This window comes from Peromyscus maniculatus, chromosome 7, assembly GCF_049852395.1.
Source record: "Peromyscus maniculatus bairdii isolate BWxNUB_F1_BW_parent chromosome 7, HU_Pman_BW_mat_3.1, whole genome shotgun sequence".
Taxonomy (NCBI): domain Eukaryota; kingdom Metazoa; phylum Chordata; class Mammalia; order Rodentia; family Cricetidae; genus Peromyscus; species Peromyscus maniculatus.
The window spans coordinates 62,680,321-62,701,164 of NC_134858.1; the positions used below are offsets into that span (position 1 = coordinate 62,680,321).

Sequence of the window (20,844 nt, forward strand, 5' to 3'; positions counted from 1 at the left end):
GTTTGTTTCATTTGCCCCAAGCCATAGGGTAGCGATTTCTCAGTTCCAGAGCAGAGGATGTATTTCAGTGAACTCCGTGGAGTTCGGTGTCGTCTAAGATACTGGCTTCCACAGAGAGAAGTCGAATTTCAACCTGAGTATCAAAGTCCATCCGCTGATGGAAGCTTCTGGGATGTGGTGAGAGGTGTTCCGAGTCAGTGTGACTAAGCACCAGGATGGACGGTACTGTGACCGAGAGGTCATCAGCTGTCGGTGCCTGTGGTAGCCAAGGAAGCCTGTGTTCCCTGTGCCCGCCGTAGGCTCCGCTGGCCAGAGCTTCCACCCGCCACTCTTCCTTAAGGAGGAGCCAACTCACTCCCCCTGTCAGGCAGCTGCACCCCTACATCCTCAGATGTTCTCTTAGCCCACGCCAACACAGGGTAAAACTCTGCTCTGCCCCCATGGCCGCTCCGTCATTTAGTCCCAGTTTCTGGTCAGAGAGACTCATTTCTTTCTTTTTTTTTTTTTTTTTTTTGGTTTTTTTTTTTTTTGTTTTTTTGAGACAGGGTTTCTCTGCGTAGCTTTGCGCCTTTCCTGGAGCTCACTTGGTAGCCCAGGCTGGCCTCGAACTCACAGAGATTCGCCTGCCTCTGCCTTCCAAGTGCTGGGATTAAAGGCGTGCGCCACCACCGCCCGGAGACTCATTTCTTATTCATGTAACAGGATGTAGCTCTGCTTCTGCAAACCCCTCAGTGTGGCTATGTGTCACGCGTTGATATGATGGGAATGACTGTTTATTATCACAGCAGCACCCGTGGTGGTGTGTCCGCCTGAGGCCGTCACCACCTCTTAGGTGCCAGGTAGCCTTTGAATGCACATTGTTTTATGTACATATGTCTGTGTGTGTGTGTTGCTGAGGACTGAATGCTTAGGCAAGAGCTCCACCACTGTGTACACCCCCAGTCCTATTGTGTCTTTGAATCAGGGTCATAAGCTTATGGAGGAGGAACTTTCACACCATTTTGTAGATGTAGACGCCGAAACATCAGAATTTATGTAATTCGTTGGAACATGGAAACGGAGGTCTGTTTGAACTCTGATATTGATGTTGTTTTTTCCATTCAACCTTGACCACAAGGTACAGCTCCTTTGCCAGGCTAGGTGGCCAAATCCACAGTCAGTTAAACCATTATCAGATGGGAACATGCTTAGTAATAAGCCCTATGATGATGACATTGGAGGTTGTTTGTCTTAAAGGAGTGGGAGACTGTGAAAATGTTTATGTTTACAGCTCTGTGGAAGAGCAGCGTATGCCATCTGGTGACGTCCACTCTCCACTCACTTCTGTGTGTTTCTTTTCGCCTCTGCTCTTCCAGACATCTTTGTTTGGGGAAGGGACCTACCTCACAAGTGACTTGAGCCTGGCCCTCATTTACAGTCCTCACGGCCATGGTTGGCAGCATAGCCTCCTTGGACCAATCCTTAGCTGTGTAGCCGTGTGTGAGGTCATCGATCATCCAGATGTCAAGTGCCAAACCAAGAAGAAGGGTGAGTGAGCACGTGACCCAGGCCTGGCTGCAGGCACTTGCTACTGGCCCAGGTGTGGAGTGGCGGGCCGTTGCATGCTTAGGGATGGGTTGGTCCAGAGCAGTGCAGGACAGAGGCTGGTCTTCAAGGAGGGAAATGGCTTCTCAGGGATTGAACACGTGATAGAAAAAGATCGCATGCTACCGGTAGGAGTCGGGGAGTGCTGGGGACGGGCTGACAAGGGGCAGCTGAGTAGGTCCAAGCATCCAGGAAAAGCTTGGGGAAGGAGGCAGGATGTGACAAATGGAGGCTCAGTGGTTAAGAGTGTTTGCTGCTCTGCCAGAGGACCTGAGCCCTGTTCGAGGGAATCTAACATCCTCTTTTGGCCTCATGGGTACCAGACATGTGGTGAACATACATACATTCATGCAAAACACTCACACATATAAAATAAAAATTACAAAAAAAAAAAAAGAAAGAAAGAATAGTTGGGTGGTGGCTCACATCTTGAATCCCAGCACTCGGGAGGCAGAGGCAGGTGGATTGCTGTGAATTTGAGGCCAGCCTGGTCTACAAATCCAGTTCTAGGATAGCCAGGGTTGTTACACAGAGAAGCCTTGTCTCGAAAAGCCAAATAAATAAATAAATACATACATACATACATACATACCAAAAAAAAAACAAAAAACTGAAAACAAAGAAAAAAGATTTGCCAAACAGAAGCTCCTATGTAAGTTGAGAGCAGGGCTCCCTGGGAATCTGAATTTTGGTATTATTTCTGGGCACTTGCATCAGCAGAGAACCTGGTATACACTTAACATTCAATAAATGTTTGCTCAACGAACACTAAGGATGATGGGTCCAGATCCTCTGAGCGACACTTGAGTGTGCTGGAATTCCCGGATGACCAGGGGGGCATCTGAGGCCATGGACTCTCCAGGAGCAGATCGCTAGCAGGCACCTCAACTCCACTGGCTTGAGGTGTCCCTCTGGGCCACCCTCCCCCAGGCAGAAGAGTCACAGGACCGTCCTTCCAGTCTCCAAACTGGGCTGTTGGCTTTACTAAGAAGAGGAGAATTCAAGACACAAACTGTTCTGGCCTCTAATGTGAAACAACTGGACCCGAGGAACAGGCCCAGGTCTGACGCCATCCTCCCAACCAGACAGCACGAACGCTCACTCGCATTCGTAATTCTTAGCAAGTCTGCATATGGGGACCTCAAACATCAAAACAAGACCGCTCAGCCTCTGCTGCCACGGAGCCCTGGCTTGTGTTTGCCCAAGCCTTTTCGTGTTATTAGAAGAAAAGAGAGTGTTCTCTCTTCCTCCCTCTCAGACCAGAGATGAAGTACTTGCTTAGCATGTGCAAAAGGCCCTGGGTTCAGCATCGCACACATACACATAAAATCCACAACAAAAAAGCAAAACAACAAACAAGTTTTGCTGGGTGTGATGGGACGAGCCTGTGATCTCAGTGGGTAGGAAGCAGAATCAGGAGGATCAGCAGATCAAGGCTAGCCTTAGCTATACTGTGAGTTTGGAGTCAGCCTTGGCTACATTAGACCCAGTCTCCAACAAAACCCTAAAACAAACAAACAAACAAACAAACAAACACAAAAGAATAAAGCTAGGCGTGGTGGTGCACACACCTTTAATCTTGACACTTAGGAGGCAGAGGCAGGCTGATCTCTCTGAGTACATGGCTAGCCTGGTCTACATAGTTCCAGTCTAAATGAAGCCACAGAATGAGATCCTGTGTTTAAAAAACATTTTTTTTCTTTTTAAATCCTGGGCAGGGCGTGGTGACAAATACCTGTAATTCTAGTACTTGGGACATAGACAGGAGGTTGGGAGTTAACGGTTACTCTCGGCTACATAGCAAGTTCAAACAAAAGTCTTGGAGTGGCGGGAGTGTTTGTTTGTTTTTGTGTTTGTGGTTTTTGAGACAGACTCTCACTACATTGTAGTCCTGGCTGTCCTGGAACTCACTATGTAGACCAGGATGGCCTTGAACTCACAGGAAATCTACCTCTGTCTCAATCTGTCTCCCTCTCAAGCACTGAGCGGCAGAGGCAGGCGGGTCTACATAGTGAGTGCCAGGACAGCCAGAACTACACAGTGAGACCCTGTCAAAAACAAAAAATAAAAACAGTGCCGAGGTCAAAGGTGTGCTCCACCAGGCTTGGGGAAGAGTGTTCTGAGAACTCGGATCTGGTGTGGTTTATTCAGAACGCCTCCTGGGCCATGGGGTTGTAGCTCCGTTGGCAGAGTAGCCGCTGGCAAGTGTGAGGCCCTGAGTTCCACCCTCAACACAGCATCAACCTGGTACAGTGGTACGGGCCTGCAAGCCCAACACCCAGAGTGGAGACAGGAGAGTCACAAGTTCAAGGTCACCCTTAGCTAGTTCTTGAGTTCAGGTCCAGGAGACTTGACTCTAGACAGATACATAAATAAGCGGTCCTCCTCCAGCTTTGCTCCAGGATGAGTCCGGGTCCTGGTCCTGGTCCTGGGGTATGTGATGTCGATCTGCTGCTGCAGCCTTCAGTGTGCGGCTGTCTTGTGCTGTCTCCATTCTGCAGCTTTCTTGTCTTCCATTTTCCTATTCTTCCCCCCCCCCCCCCCCCCCCCGTTTGTCTTTCTGCCTGCCGGAGTCTCCTGTTCTCTGTGCACCCCCGGACACAGGTGCATTCCCCAGCCTGTGACCTCCATGCCTCAGGACCACGGGCCTGGACTCCTCTCTCTTCCTAATCTGCTTCTTTGGTTACTGTGTTCCCCACCCCGACACAACACCCGACAAAGCGTGCTTCACTCTCCTCCTTCAGATTCCAAGGAGATCGACCGCAGCAGAGCGAGAATCAGGCACAGCGAAGGGGGAGATGTCCCTCCCAAGTACTTTGTCGTCACCAACAACCAGCTTCTGCGAGTGAAGTACCTACTGGTGTATTCCCAGAAGCAGCCCAAGAGGTAAGCGGATGCTCCCCGCACGCACGAGGTTGGCCGATGGCTGCCGGGTTCCATGTCGGCTGCTCATCATCAGCCTTTCCCCAGCCTCAGGCTCTGATGTGTGTAAAGCGTGCTCCCCATAATGCTGGGCACCGGAGGGAAGAGGGAGGGACGTCAGAGAAGATATATGTGTCTCTGACTCCAAGGGGACCGGACATTCTAGTTTGGAGAAGATCGATTTGGAAACAAGCCTGTTTGAGGGATACGTGACGTCAGGCTAGGGCTCTCCGGGCCCTTGATTTGTCTGAACTCCATTCTAGAGATGGAGCCTGGAGGCAGGATGGGAACCAGACAGTGGCTGAGAAGGTGCAGCTCAGCTGCTTCCCACAGTGACCTGCTGTGGACCCCAGATGCTTCATCTTGTCTCTCTCATGAGTTGATGTCAAGGATGTAGCTCAGTGGTAGAGTGCTTGCCTAGCATGCAAAGGCCCTGGGTTCAATCCCCAGCACCCCAAAAGGTATGAAATAAGTAAATGAGTAATAAAGAGTGTTGACCCCAGCAGCCGATGAGGGCTAAAGCTCTGGAGGACTGTAGAGGAGGCCGCATCCCTTATAGCATGGTGATAAGAGGATATCCAGGTCCTTACGGGGACTGACATTTTATTTTGCCATTTTACTATGTTGTTGGAGTCTATGGTGGGGCTCCTGCCAAACCCACAGAAAAGGGGTTGCATTGAACATTCTGTCTTTTTTTTCTTTCAGGATTTGTGTGTGTGTGTGTGTGTGTGTGTGTGTGTGTGTGTGTGTGTGTGTGTGTGTGTGTGTGTGTGTGTAAGTGCCAAGGGAAGCCAGAAGAATGAATCAGATCCCTTGGAGTTGGAGTTACATGCTATTTACTTGAAAAACTTTATTCTTTTTTATTTTTGAAAAACTTTATTCTTTTTTTTTTTTTTTTTCTCGAGACAGGGTTTCTCTGTGTAGCTTTAGTGCTTTTTCCTGGAACTCGCTCTGTAGCCCAGGCTGGCCTCAAACTCACAGAGATCTGCCTGCCTCTGCCTCCCGAGGGCTGGGATTAAAGGCGTGCGCCACCACCGCCCAGCTGAAAAACTTTATTCTTAATGAACTCCTTAGTGAGTGTTTTCAGGGCACGTTTGGATGGCTTAGAATACCTCACAGTGTAACACAAAAATTCCCGGGCTGGTGAGAGCAGGAATTCAGTCCCTGTGACCCACACGGTGGAAGGAGAGAACTGAATCTCAAAGCTGTCCTCTGGCCTCCACACACAGGTACACACACACACACACACACACACACACACACACACACACACATAATAACAGTCACAAAAGATCCCCCCAGCTCAGATTCGTATCTGCTCATGTAGAAAAGACCACCTTTCCTACGTACCATGTCACCGTCTGTGCAGACACCCTGAGCTGGGGCATCCTTTTAGATACCGAAGCCTTGCTTAAGGAAAAAAAAATAAAAAAAAACGAGTTCTAAAAGGTAACAGAGGCTAACCAGGGGAGAGCGGGTGAGCTCACCGCATAGCTGTCTTTGTGCTTTTAGAAAATGTTCTGTTGAAAGGCGGGTTGGCGGTGCCAGAGCAAACAGCCCAGATCTCCTGAGCAGAGCCGCACGAAGCCTCACTTCGTGAAATTCATCATGTCCTGTCCTCTGAGCCAGAACTTCTTGCATACACTTAAAACAAAAATGTTTTTCCCGAGTTGCCAACACCCTTTTTCCCTCCGGGCAGGGCCTCCAGTCAGCTCTCCTGGCTGTCCAGCCATTGGTTCATGGTCATGATGTCCCTCTATCTGCTGCTGCTGCTCATTGTGAGTGTCACCAACTCCTCTGCTTTCCACCACTTCTGGAACCGAGTGAAGAGATGATGCCAGGCGCCTGGAGCGGGGGCCACTCACCATGTGCCTTATGGAAGCTTTGTCCTCCACCTCCTGCTTCTCATATCCAGCCAGGTCGAATTTGGGGTCCGGTTGCAGGGGGTGCACAGGACAATTTTCATATGCCATAAATGTACTGATTGCCTTTGCTGGTGTGCCCAGTCACAGTCCAGTCAATGGGTGCCCTCCCATCTGCCTTTTCCCAAATAGTCGAGGGAGGTGGCTCTCCAGCCAGGGCCAAAGGAAAAGTAACTCCTGCTGCGTTTAAAAGCAACGTGTCCAAGCTGTCCGTGGTGTTTACAATCGCTCCAACGGAGGCTGGCCCTTTTTCTAATGCCTCTTGGAAGGCAGAGTGTGTGCAATGGGGGTGATAAATCATTAGGCGGTTGCCTTGTTTTGACTCAAGACACCGGAGAGGGAGTTGTGCTTCTCAGAAGAACCCGTGGGATCGTTTGGGGATTCCATCAGCTTTATAGTCTGCGGGTGTCAAACATTTGAACGGTTTTCTCAGATCAACAAACGTTTTCTGCTACAGCTGTACCTCCTTCCCTTCTTAATCACACAGAGAAGGAGCCACAGAGGGATAACAAAATGCAGACTTAACCACTAGCAACTCCGTCATCGTTTTCTAAAAATGACCAACTGCTGATTACAGCTGAAATGGAACCAAATGTTTGTTCTCTGCTTTTGTTGCTGTTTGTTTTAAAGTAACTGTTTGACACTTAGCCTCTGTGAGCCGAATAAAAGGAGAGATGTCTAAGCCTAGAGCTCCACGTGGCCTGGGGCCACAGCCTCTTTCCTGGCTGTGTTATAGAGAGAAGGATCCAAGCCATAGGCTCGCCAGGGTCCTCATTCCCACGAAGCTGCCTTGATCTACAACACTCTAGGCCTTCAGGGGCCCGGTGGTCTACAAGACAGACACCTGCCTCAGTTGGCCTCATATCTTCCTGCACTGAGTCTCCCTCAGAGGAGCTGTCATCTTTGGGACTCAGTTTTAGTGTGTGAGCAGAGAACCCCAGCTGTGCATCTGGGTTATTTACCCCCTCCTTCCTGCCAGCCTTCAGCCAGGAAAGAACGCTGTGGAATGGGAATGAGGTCTCCACAGAGAAGGAGAAGATCATTTTCTACAATTTGTAAAGTTTCTGAAAAAGCCACTATTAAGTTTTTAAATCAAATCCTGGGTCATTTAAAAAACAATAAAGATATTTTCCTAAATACCAAGTTGTCTGTGTGACTGTCCGCAGCCCCAGCTCAAGTCAGCTGTACTCATTGTTCAAAAGCTCACCCTTTTCCTTCTTCATGGAGGCCGTGAGTGGCAGTGCCACCAGATGGTTGGTAAGTGGGACCTGTGGTCATTGACCTCACACACGGGGACACTTACGGTGTGCCCTGGGTTAGGAATACAAGTAGGATCAAAACCAAAGCCCTTGCCTGCCAGGAGCTGGCAATGTGGGCACATGGACAAGCATTCCAGGTGAGGCTGGCGTCCTGAGATGTTATAAAGAATCCTAATGTGGTCCGGGATCAGGAATACAGAACCAGTACCATAGAGTATACATGTGTGTTGATTCTTTTGATCTACACAACAGGCCTTGTGTACTTTACAGATAAGGGTCTGAAGGCAGGCCCAGAAAGCTCAATAGCTTGTCCATGCTATAGCAGGAGGAGGTGGTGGAGCTGGGAGTTAAACCTGGAAGGCTGGTTTCTCATGTCCATCCTTGGAGCTAGGGATATAGATGAGATGGTGAGTGCTCGCGTAGTGTGCACAAGGCCGAGGGTTTGATCCCCAGCACCGCATCAAACTGGGCCCTTGTGATGAGTCACACTAACCCTCAGCAGCTTGCTTGCTTTCTCTTTTTTTAATTTTTTAAGACAGGGTTTCTCTGTGTAGCCTTGGCTGTCCTAGAATTCACTCTATAGACCAGGCTGGCCTCAAACTCACAGAGATCCTCCTGCCTCTGCCTCCCGGGTGCTGGGATTAAAGGTGTGTGCTACTACCGCCCAGCTCTCATCAGCTTCCTTATTGCCAAGACAAAATGCCTGAAATACACAGCCTGAGGGAGGAAGGACTGATGGATGAAGACTTATAGTTTCCATGGTCCCAGCTCACAATGGCAGGGTGGGAAGGGTGTGTCTGGGTAGAGCAGTTAACAGCTTGGAGGCCAGGAACCACACACACACACACACACACACACACACACACACACACACACACACACACACACACAAGGGTCGGGGACAAAACAGGAGCCTGTACCACGTTCCCAGATCTTCCTCCATGAGCTCCACCTCCTAAAGTTCCCAGCACCATCAGCTGGGGACCAAGAACTGAATGCACCAGCGTGTGGGAGACATCCCACAGCCGACCTACAACACAGCTCCATTGCCCTCTCCCACAAATCAGCTGGAACCTGAGGAGCGGTCAGTCTAGGCAGAGGGAGGGAGGACTCGCAGAGAGCGAGTGTTCTCAGAAGCAGAAAGGAGGCAAGACACAAAGAATTGTGCTGAGAAGCAGAGAGGGCAAAGTTGAAGGAGAACTGGGGTTTGGGTTGGTTGGTTTGTTTTTTGGTTTTTGAGACAGGGTTTCTCTGTGTAGCTTTGGTACCTGTCCTGGAACTCACTCTGTAGCCCAGGCTGGCCTCGAACTCACAGTGATCCTCCTGGCTCTGCCTCCTGAGTGCTGGGATTAAAGACATGCGCCACCACTGCGCCTGGCTTGGTTTATTTTTTGGTTTGTTTTGAGACAGAGTTCCATGAAGTCCAGGTTGACCTAGAACTGGCTACATAGTTAAGGATGACCTTGAACTTGTGCTGTTCTTATCTCTTCCTCCTGAGTGCATGGGACACCAGATCTGGTTTAAAAATATTTATTTATAAAGATTTTTTACTTTTTTTTTTTTTTCTGAGACAGGGTTTCTCTGTAGTTTTGGTGCCTGCCCTGGATCTCACTCTGTAGACCAGGCTGACCTTGAACTCACAGAGATCCTCCTGGCTCTGCCTCCTGAGGGCTGGGATTAAAGGCACGCGCCACCACTGCCCGGCTTTACTTTTTATTTTATGTGCGTTGTATTTTGCCATGGGTGTCAGGTCCTCAGGAACTGGAGTTACAGACAGTTGGGAACTGCCACATGGGTGCTGGGGATTGAACCTGGGTCCTCTGGAAGAGCAGTCGGCACTCCTAACTGCTGAGCCATCTCTCCAGCCCTGGTTTTAAGTACTTCCATGAGTTTTGAATCCAGTGCCTTGCACATGCTAGGCAAGTGTCTACTACCATGGAGCTCTATCTGAAGCTCTCCCCTTCTGGTTTTAAAAGAAATCAAAACATTTCCCAACTATGGGTCTGAAGCACTGTGCTCATGTTGTCTAGTGAATGCACTAGCCCTACCCAACTAGGTAGGGTTGTGGGAGGTGCTGTGAGACCTCTGGGTACCTGGAAATGATAGGCAGGAAGGAGACGAGACTCAAAGCCACTCAGCCCTTACCCTAAGCCTACGGCAGACGCCATTAGAACAGAGGCTCTGGAGGAGGCAGGCTGGGAGCCGTAGGGTGGGGCCCGGGAGGAGAAAGCAGCTTCCTCTCTGTTCTGTTTAATGTGCCCCAGAGGAGGAGCATGCCCGGGTAATTGATGGCAGAGGACATCAGGAGGCTCTCAGGTACCACCACCTCACGTTGGGGCCCCTGCTGTCTTGGCCTTGTGAGAAGCACCCACCTCGCGCCCCACCCCCACCCCCCAGACAGCTCTGTCAACTACACGTCATTGACTGGAATGCAGCATTCAGAGAGGTGTCCAGAGGGCCTCTCACAGGTAGGAGGCAGGCTTTGAAGGGCCCAGAGTCCTGTGAACTACTACTGCCTGCCTGCGGAGAGGAGAGAGAGGCAGATGTGATTCAGTGTTGGTTCTGATTAATTCATTCCATTAAATGGCAGTCGCCTCCCAAGCCCGGCCACGGGTGGGGAGCTGATTTAAAGAGCCCAGTTCAGGTGTTTTTCTTTATAACATGGCCGCATCACATCTGCGCCCATCCACTGCTAAGCCCAGGAGGTTTGTGTTGGCATGGAATCTGCCGAACTCACCCTCCCGGTTGCCATGGTGACTCTTAGGCCCTGGGGTTCTTCACACACAAACATGACCACACCCCTCCCGAGCCCCTCTAACACTCCCACCTCCTCTCCACTGTCTCACCATATCCGCCCCACCCCCCAGGTTTCCATCTCTTGGCTTCCTTTTTTGTCTCTGTCCACTCCCCACCATGGGTTTTTGTTTGTTTCCCAGCTGTCTGGGGCTGCGCACCATGGAGACGGTGTCCTGGGCTGCCTCTAACCCTGATCTGGTTAGGAGCCCCTCCGCTTTTGCGTGTGTATCTCCAACCTGATGTTCAGAACATCCAAAACAAATCCCGACATTCCAAAGCAAGATAGAAACCACCGTCCCCACCCACTCCGCTGGCGCCCTGGTCCACCTGGAAAGGGCTTTTGAAAATTTCCAGTGTTCCAAAGCAGTGTCCGTGGACCGAAGGGAAAGCGGTGTCTACTGAGCGTTTTAGACCCAACGAGCTGCACTGTGTGTGAAGATGATGTTTTCTGCATTGAAATTCCACCGGAAGCTTTCAGAGGGCAGGGTTCTAAGGACAAGCACATATACATTCGTCTCGGTGCACCCAAGAGAAGTTTGTTGAGTGAATATATATATATATGTGCATGGGGGGAGGGGTTCTTAACTGATGCCCTCAGCTGTCTTGGATTCTCTTTACTTTTGGTGGTAAGTCTGTGAATTACAGGGGGGAAAAATGTGACTTTTAAATTGGTGAGTCTGGATCACTGAGGTTGGATTGCCGTTATAACCCATGAGTGATCCCACAATGCACTCAAATGTATACAAAACGAGAGATGGATCCCGGAAAGTGTGGACTCTAGAACTAGAGTAATAATGGAACCTGGTGGGCACAGGTTACAGCTGGAGAAGCTGTTGGAGTGAAAAAGACCGAGGCCGGTGGTTCTCAACCTTCCTAATGCTGCAACCCTTTAATGCAGTTCCTCACGGTGTGGTGACCCCAACCATAAAATTATTTCGTTGCTACTTCATAACTAACTTTGCTACTGTTATGAATCATAATGTAAATATCTGATATGCAGGGTATCTGATATGCGACCCTTGTGAACGGGTCGTTTGATCTCCCAAATGGGCTGGGACCCACAGGATGAGAACTGATGACCTAGACTGATGGTGAAGGAAGGCTGTGGAACCAGCACCAACCCCCAGTGGGCAGAAAATCTCCCTATTGAGAGCCCTTAGCCCTTCTGCCTTGTTAAGCATAGGCCACCTGGGGGTGCCAGAAGTGGATCCCATGGGAAATCTCCCCGGATATTCACTTATTAACCAGAGCCTTGCACGCAACCCTAGTCAGCTGCTGATCCCAGTCACTGCAGGTCCAGGAGGTGACCATGAGGCCCACAGGGCACTCACTGGAGGAGAGGCAGGCAGGGGGACCCTCCCTCCTTTTTCAGCTGCTGCTCAGAGCTTAAGCCTCCAGCCTGCTCAGATTATGATTTCTTCGAGACCACAAATCCAGGGACTGCCAGCAGCCAAATCCTTCTCTGGTTGTCTGAGTTATTCCGGACACCAGAGAATAAACAGCCTCGCTGTCTAGCCAGCTGTGACGAGCAGTATTTCTGTCTTCTCCTGGCTGGCTATAGTTCTGTGTCCACCTCCAGCTGAGGCCTGGGGGCCCTGGAAGTGGGGAGGGGAGGAAGGGAAGAGGCCTGTGTGTTAGTGAGGACACTTTCTGAGTCTCTATTTTGCCTCAGTACCAGGCATTTTGGCCCCAAGTCCTGGTTTTGGCTTTTTGTTTTTGTTTTGTTTTGGGTGTCTGCCTCCATGTTAGCTACATGTATGTCTGATTTCCTAGAGGACCCAGGCTGGCCTCAGACTTGCTCTGTAGCTGAGGGTGGGTGACCTTAAATTTCTGATCTTCCCACATCCACCTTCTGAGTGTTGTTTGTGATCACGAGTGTATGCCACCGTGCTTTGTTTAGGAAATTCGGAGGATCAAACCCAGGGCTTCATGCATGGTAGGAAAACTGAGCTATTATATATCTCAATCTGCATTTCAACTCTGTCAGTTCAGAGGATACCACCCCCTACTGGGTCATTGTCCTTGGAGTTGGAGCCTATGAACTACCTGGGGCACTTGAAATGTACCATCTCTCTGCATAGACCTGCAGTCATCATATCCCAACAGCTTGTTTCAGAGAAGTGGAAAGAGAGAGGTGAGGCAGAATGAGACTAGAACCCTGGCCTTTGATCCCTACGGCCTTGGGATGACGCGGACACTCTGCTTTGATGACATGATGGGCTGCCCATGCATTTGGAAGGGGGGCAGGATGTTCTCATCCTAGGCCTGTTTTGGAGATCAAGCTTATGGCGGGACTGTTTCCTGAGAGGGAAGACAGCCCCCGGAAAAGCACTGGTCACCCGGCTCTGCTAAATCATCTTGTTAGGAGCAGAGTTGATGTAGCAGGGTCTCTGCCACTGTCCGAGAGTCCAGTGCCCAGCTTTAACTTGGCCAAGTCATGAGAGAAGCCAGAGACTAAGGGCAGAGCCCTCAGGAAGAAGAGCCCCCCTCTCCTCAACATACACCATCTGCTTCTGTGCCCTAGGATCCTGGCCCGAGATTACTGGGACGGGGTGAGGGGGGAGAGGAGGGGATGCCTCAGCCATCTGCAGCCGGAATTCCTTTAGGATTCCCATCTCTTTCCCTTCCCAGCTGCAGACAGGACGGTGGGGAGCAGACAGCGTGGGAGGGTTGGGGTAGCTCAGAAGTCTCTGTGGACAGGTGTCTCGATCCTGGTCTGTCTTGGGCCTCAGGCTGTGCCTTTGTCTAGCTGTCCACATCTGTGTGGGTTTGTGCGACTGTCCTGGGCTTGCCTGTGTGGGCGGCTGTGTTTCTGGTAGAAGCTGGTTTCTTTGGTAGAAAGTGTGCTTATGTGTACTTAGGCCTGGGTGTAAGTGTCCACACCTCTGAGTAAGCCTTTGCATGTGGGTGTCAGGGAGGATAAACTATGGGCTTCTATGAGGTCATTTTAGAGTAAATGTGAGCTTGTCTTTATAGAGGTTAAGCTTAGGTATTTGTCTCTAGAAACATGCAGATTTGTCTGTAGTAGGTCACTGAACCTCTGTGAACATGTGGGTGGCTTCTTTATGTTTATTCAGAAGCATTCATCTTACATTCATTGATTCATTCATAAAATTATATACTCATTTATTCAGGAGACATTTCTAAAGTGCTTGCTCAGTGATGTCCTGTACTTGGCACTGCAAATCTAGAGGGTATTGGTGACCCATGTAGAGCTGTGCTGTGGCCTTCTGGGACCTTTCTTGTCTATTTCTTATGGGATGAAGCTATGACAGGAAAAGAACTAAGAGCAATATACTCAGTACAAGTGTCTAGTGTATACCTTTGCCTGGAGACAAGTTTGGGTGTCTGCCTCCATGTTAGCTACATGTATGTCTGATTTCCTAGAGGACACAGCCAGCCCACAGCTTTCTGCCTTTCCTTTCCCTGCTGGGGTTGACTTAGGACAACGAGATGTGCTGGGGTGTTAGGAAGAGCACACATCAAGAGTTCAAGATCCTGCCCTACACCCAGTCTGGGTCTCATCTGTGGAATAGTTCACCATAAAACTACAGTCAGGCGGTAGTGGTGCAGGCCTTCAATCCCAGCACTTGGGAAGCAGTGGATCTCTGAATTTGAGGCCAGCCTGGTCTACAGAGTGAGTTCCAGGACAGCCAGGACTACATCGAGGAACCCCATCTCAAAACAAAACAAAACAAAATTGAAAAATTAAACTATAGAATGAAGGTTAGTTTACAGAAGGAATATGGTCAATTTTATTTTTTACATTTATTTTGTGTGTGTGTGTGTGTGTGTGTGTGTGTGTGTGTGTGTGTGTGTGAACATGTGCAGGTCAGAGGACCACATGTGAGAGCCAGCTCTCCCCTTCCACCATGTGAGTCTCAGGGATTGAACTCACGTCAGCAGGGTTGGCAGCAAGCAGCATTTTCTTCCAAGCCATCTTGCTGGCCCCTGAGTTAAGTACTTTTTAGAGGTCAAAGTGGGAGATGCTCTGAATCCCAGCTCTGCCATATATGGGCTGTTTGTTCTTGAGTTACTGAACCTCTCCTGGGAATGTTAGGACGGTTAAAGGAACTACGTGAAGTGTGGAGGATCATGGCATCGGGTAAGTAGGTGGTCAATAAATACCTGTTTCTGTTCTTTTCTGGAGTTTTCTTTTGTCATACCCTACCACTCCTGGGTCCAGCAGACGTAATGACTGATTGAATTCATTTAAACCACATGTCTAGGTAGTTCTGGCCTAGATTTGGGGACGCCACAAGAAAACCTAGCCGTTCCTTCAGTGTAGGTAAGCGGTTCCCTCCACCCTTTTCACCCTCCCATCCTCCTCTGCTGTGGAGCTTTGAGACTTTCTAGTCACGTGTCCACACGCAGGTAATCACACGTTCAACGATTTCTTCCATCTGGACTGTCTCCAGCGAATGCCAGGGCCGCCGCATGCTGAGTTCCGCAGCATCAGGCACAGGGCAGGGCTGGGTCAAGTCAGGCCTCGCTCCTTGACATGTCTATGCCTGCTTGCCCAGCCCCAGGTCAGCTCAGGCAGCTGTCCTCGCGGCTGATACTCGAGGTGGGGATCTCTGCTCCTGGCATGGGTGGCCTTGAGATCTTGGAGCAATAGAGGGACAGGAGACCTCCATGACTCCTGACTCCTCAAGGACTCCTAGAATGGTTGAGTTCCAGGGGGGGGGGGGGCAATACAGAAGGAGTTGTGGGGTTGGGAGTGGGAGGCAGCTCGGGTTGGTGGGGTGCCCGTCTCGGGAATCCCCTAGAACCTGTTAAAACTGGCGGCGTTTATGCTCTCCTGAAATATCTCTGACCTGGAGGGAATGAAGGAGGGGTCAGGGTGCAGCCAGGATTGCAAGCTGGGAGGTGCTTGGAAAGGGAGCTCAGGGTGGCCCAGGGCCTAGGGAAGGCAGGAAAGGGTCTGCCCTCCACTCCAGGTCATGAAACCGTCATCCTGACACCCTCGTCCCATGGGGACTGAGAGCCACTTTGGTGGTTTCCCAGCTCCCGAGCTCAAGGTTGCCCAGGTGGGAGTGATTTAAGCTAGGAAAGAAAGACCCTGTGGAGTCTTGTGTTTATTTTGGTATCAGGTCTCCTTATGTAGCCCAGGCTAGATTTAAACTCATTATATAATGCATGCAGTCCTCAGACTTGCCACACACCTTTTGCCTCAGCTCCCCAAATGCTAGGATTCCAAGCACATACCGCCACACCTGCCCCCCACCCCCTGGGGGGGTGTCTTTGTGATATGGAGGGTCTTTGTGATATTTCCCTGACATCTCTAGGCTTCTCTGTTTGGGATCAGAACTAGGAATTTTCCTACTGGGAAAAAAAAAAAAAGTTGAAAGGAAGGGAGCAATTGATAGATTGTAGCCAAAGTAATGTGTTTAAGGAAATTTCTGCTTCATGCTGGCCAGGGCTGGGAATGTCTGGTCAAAGGGCTGGTGACGGCCAGGGTCTCTGTAAGTAAACAGGCCGCCTCTGATGGCCGCCCTGAGCTCATTTCCCTCAGCAGTGTGAGGTGGAGAATGATGTCACCGTGAGTGGGGCCTTCTGGTCATGGAGTTTGTCAGTGCGCAGGACGGAGGTCACACGATTACAGGCAGCTGGTGCCACTGTCGGTTATTGGGAACAGCTGCTTCCCATAGAAGCCGCTGGGATGCCCTCCTACGCATCTTCTAGGCTGGGACTCCAGCCACATCCGTGACCCCACAGCAGAGGTGTTTCTGGGGATGCCTGGGATTAACTGTCCCAGCCCTCACTTGCCATGTCAGGCCTTGCCCTCCTCCGGGAGCAGGGCCCACCCTTGGCCTAAGGAGGGTCACTGAGGGTGCGTTCACTTACAAAAAGTGGGCTTTAGAGGCATAGGTTCATGTCCTGTCCTCCATTCCCCCACCCCCACCAGAGCGTGGACAGTGGCAACGTGCAACCCAGCCTGTCTCCTGGGGCCAGGCAGCCAAGTCCAGCAGGGGAGTTTCCATGAGCGGAGAGCCCACGCTGGGGGCCTGGGGTGGGGAGCAGGGAAGCCACAAAGCCCTCTCTGTGATCCTGCGGGCTCTTCCTGAGCGCCGCCACCCCAGGTGAGGCTTTTATGGGGTCCAGAAGCCCTACAGCAGTCTCTGCCAGGGGTGGGAACAGGCTCACCAGTCTCCCGCTCCCCCGCACCACAAGACTTCACTTCCTGGCGGGAGAGCCTTGAGCAGTGAAACTGAGCAGAGAGTGGGCCAGACACTTCTTGGAAGAAAGCCTGGGCCTTGCGCCCTGTTGTCACCCTAGGACTTCACTGTGGACTCATCAGTCAACAGACACTCACCAAAGAGCAACCCACCCAACTTAAGGGCTGCCTGACCTGGTCCAGGCTGAACCAAGACCTCAGGCTGGCTGACAGGCTTGTCAGCGACTCTGATGTGCCGCTTGTCTGACCACGGGGCCGGTCTGCTGCTCATCTCCTTCAGCAACAGGTCCTCCCTCGCTGCCAGACTTGGTTTGTGCCGAATCATTCATTGCTGGATGCAGGAGATATAGGCACAAAGATGGCAGACAAGAGCCCTGCTTTTAGGGAGCCAGCAAAGGACAAACGGTGATGAGTGAGATCCACGCGTTTTCTATCAGGAAGGGTGAAGATGGGTTCCCATGGAAGACAGCTCTCTACAGACCCTACCCTGATTACCGTGTGGGATGGAGACTAAGAAAGGGCTATGCGGGGGCATGTGGAAGAGATGCCAAGTAGAGAGAAAAGCAACACCAAGGCATGGGGCCTCCTAATCTTAGAACAGTGAGAGGACCCAACACGGAAGCATGGGGCATGGGAGCAGGGGAAAGTGGTAGGGTTGGAGCTGGAAGCAGGGATGGAGCTGGCCAGACAGGGCTTCTGAGCCACAGGAAGGGCTGAGGTGTGAGGGGAAGACCGAGGAGACGCTAGCAAAAGTGTGTCACCTCCAAGAACACAGAGATGATGGAACACATATCGAACCTCTGAGGAAGAAACATTGCCAACTTTACACTGAAAACTGAGAAGGAAGGAATACTTCCCCACTTATTCCACAAAGCCGGCATCGCTCTGACACCAGATACAAAGATATTCTAGAAAGTGAAAACCACAGGCCAGCCAGTCCCAGTGGCCCAGGCACTTGAGAGGCTGAGGCAAGAGGGTTGCCGAAAATTCCAGGCCAGCCTGTGGCCACATAGTGAGTTCCAGTGTGAACACCAGTCCCCCAATATAAAAGACAAATATCAATAAGAGAATTACAAAACATAACCAACAAAAAACTTCAATCTAGAATACAGGGGGTTTGTTTTAAATCTTTAATTTTATAATTTAATTTATAATTATTATATATGTCAAGAGGATAACTCTGTGGAGCTAATTCTCTTTCCACCCTCGTGTGGGTTCTTGGGATTGACTCAGACCATCAGGCCTGTGCAGCCAGGGCTGAGCCATCTTGCCAGCCCTAGAATACAGGTTTTGAAAAGCAGCTGGATGTGGTGGTGCATGGAGCAGAGGCAGAAGATGAGGAGTTCAACACGAACTATCCTTAACCACACAGCAAATGTGAGGCAAGCCTGGCCTAGAGGAGATCACAGTTCCTAAAGAGTGAGAGCTGACAGTGACCTCTTGCTTACACACTCATGCACACACACACACACACACACACACACACACACACACACACATACACACTAGAAAGATGCTCTTGTTTAGCAGGAGAGTGTAGATGAGTACTGCTGAACAGACACTAGAACAGCTACAGTTAAAAAGAAGGGCCACGGAACCAGGTAGCCAGCAGCCTGCAGAGCAACATACCTAAGTTTCATTTTATTTTTATTTTATTTTATTTTTTCAGAGTTGAGGACCGAACCCAGGGCCTTGTGCTTGCTAGGCAAGTGGTACTACCACTGAGCTAAATCCCCAACCCCATACCTAAGTTTTATTGTAACTACTTCGATATGTATCTTACCCGTGTCTCTCCATCTGTGAGAAAGACACACTGCAGTGGTCAGAAACACAAAAAGAATGTGAAGGACTATTACCAGAAATGGATGGAAGAGCAGGCCCAGAGCCTGATTGACAAAACAATGGTTGCATTTCACCAGGTAAAGATACCTCCAGCTCCATTCTCTGTTCCTCCTCCTGCAAGGGCCATGATCCCACCTCCTCCCAGGTCCTCCTGGCCCTGGCATGATGCCTGTACCCCACGTGGGAGACCCTCCCATGATGCCAATAATAAGCCCCCCTCCTCCTGGGATGATGCCTGTGGGACCTGCTCCTGGAGTGAGGACTCCCATGGGAGGCCACATGCCCATGATGCCTGGGCCTCCAATGATGAGACCTCCTGCTCGCCCTGCGATGGTGCACACTCAGCCTGGCATGACTCGGCCAGACAGGGAAAAGCAGAAAGGCTTTTTATCAGTTTTGTATTTCTTGTTCTGTTTCACCAGGAGGTCACCGTGCTGAGCCCGAGAGTCTTCTAGCTGTATGACAAGGACGACTTCCCCCTTCCTAACAGAGACAACAGCTTTGGAGGGAAGAAGTGGGGTAAAAGAGGTGCAGCTTCCACTTATATCGTAAAATGTGAAAATAAAATTGTCAGCTTTTTTAGTTAAAAAAGTGGGGCCACGTCAAGTGCTACCCAGATCCCAGAACAACTCAGTTATGACACTCGTAGTGAGAATGTAAGCAGTACAAACACTTTGGAAAACAGCCTGACAGTCATCCAGGAAGTCAAACACAGACCACGAAAGTACTTACCCAAATGATGGCAGAAGTCCACACAAAGACTTGTAGGTACATGACTGTTTCCAGAAACCCACTGTGCACCATCATCAGAAGAATGCATAAAGGAATTGAGATACATTCCTCAGCAAGAAAAGGGACCAGTCACAAATGGAGTGAAGAACATGGATGAGACAGACTCTCAACCATTAAGCCTCATAAATTGAGTAAATATAAAAATGAGTACATCTGGAGTCCAGTTGAAGACAGGGAGGAGAGATCATATGAGCAAAGGGGTCAGGATCATGATGGGGAAATACACAGGGACAGCTGACCTGAGCTAGTGGGAGCTCATGGACTCTGGACTGACAGCTGGGGAACCTGCATGGGACCGAACTAGGCCCTCTGGATGTGGGTGACAGTTGTGTGGCTTGGGCAGTGTGTGGGGTCCCTGGCAGTGGGACCAGGATTTACCCCTGGTGCATGAACTGGCTTTCTGGAGCCCATTCCCTATGGAGGGACACCTTGCTCAGCCTTGATGCAGTGGGGAGGGGCTTGGTCCTGCCTCCCTTGATGTGCCAGACTTTGTTGACTCCCCAAGGGAGGCCTCATCCTCTCTGAGGAGTGGATGGGGGGTGGTGGTGATAGGGAGAGCGGGAGAAGGGGAGGGAGGGGAACTGTGGTTGGTATGTAAAATGAAAAAAAAAACAACTTTTAAATAAAAACTAATCTGTAGTGACCTAAAGTGGATCATGGAAGCTTGGGGGTAGGAAGTAAGTTAGGAAAGAGCTGGATTTCAAAGGTCATTTCAAAGCATAAGGTCTCCTGTAAGTAACGCCAATAAAGTCAGCGCTACACGCACATGAACACACACATGTACACACGCACATGAGGAAACTTTAAGGGGTTGTTTGATTCTTGTGTGTGTGTTTATGTTCAGTTGCTTGCAACTTTAATGTTTTGAGTCCTGGAACTTATATAGACCAGGCTGGCCTTGAACACCCAGTGATCCTCCTGCCTCTGCCTTCGGAGTGCTGAGATTACAGATGTGTGCCACTGCACTCAGCTTTTAAGCAGGAGCCAGGTCGTGAACTCAGGTCCTTACACTTGGCTGGCAAACACTTTGCCACTGAGCTATCACCCCAGCTGCTTACTTTTTTTTTGAGACAAAGTTTCACTGTGTAGCCTGGAACTCATTTTGTAGGCCAAGCTGGCCTCGAACTCACAGAGATCCACTTGCCTCTGCTACCTAAGTGCTAGGATTAAAGATGTGCGCCATCACTGCCTGGCTACTTGTTTACTTCTTGATGTGTCATTTCTTTGTTTTACTGATGACTCAGTGGATATGTGAGTGTGTGTGTGTGTGTGTGTGTGTGTGTCTATGTGTCTATATATATATCAATGTTTAACAGATTGTACAATGTGACATATTAATTATATGCTAACTATATCTCTAAAAATAAAGCTGCTTCAAAACCAGAAGATAGGGCTAAGGATACAGTCAATTAGTACAGGACTTGCCTAATGTGCATGAGGCCCTGGGTTCAATCCCCAGCACCCAGGGCATGGAGGTGCACACCGGTGATCCTAGCATTTAGGAAGCGGACACAAGAGAATCAGAAGTCCAGGGACAGCCTCAGCTACA

At 50.1% G+C, this 20,844-nt stretch overlaps 1 protein-coding gene and 1 pseudogene across 2 annotated transcripts in view; both read left to right on the forward strand.

The window, feature by feature from the left end:
• The window catches only part of Parp16 (poly(ADP-ribose) polymerase family member 16), a 34,729-nt gene extending 27,164 nt beyond the window's left edge, over positions 1-7,565 (forward strand). The window contains exons 4-6 of one of the 2 annotated variants that reach the window (XM_042281136.2): positions 1,356-1,527; positions 4,329-4,470; positions 6,206-7,565. In XM_042281136.2, the coding sequence (XP_042137070.1) occupies positions 1,356-1,527; positions 4,329-4,470; positions 6,206-6,341 (450 nt within the window). In that variant the 3' untranslated portion in view covers positions 6,342-7,565. The other variant, XM_076576523.1, reaches the window with a different exon arrangement.
• Positions 7,566-15,456: 7,891 nt separating this feature from the next.
• On the forward strand, positions 15,457-18,941 carry LOC102912570 (uncharacterized; annotated as a pseudogene).
• The last annotated feature ends 1,903 nt before the right edge of the window (positions 18,942-20,844 follow it).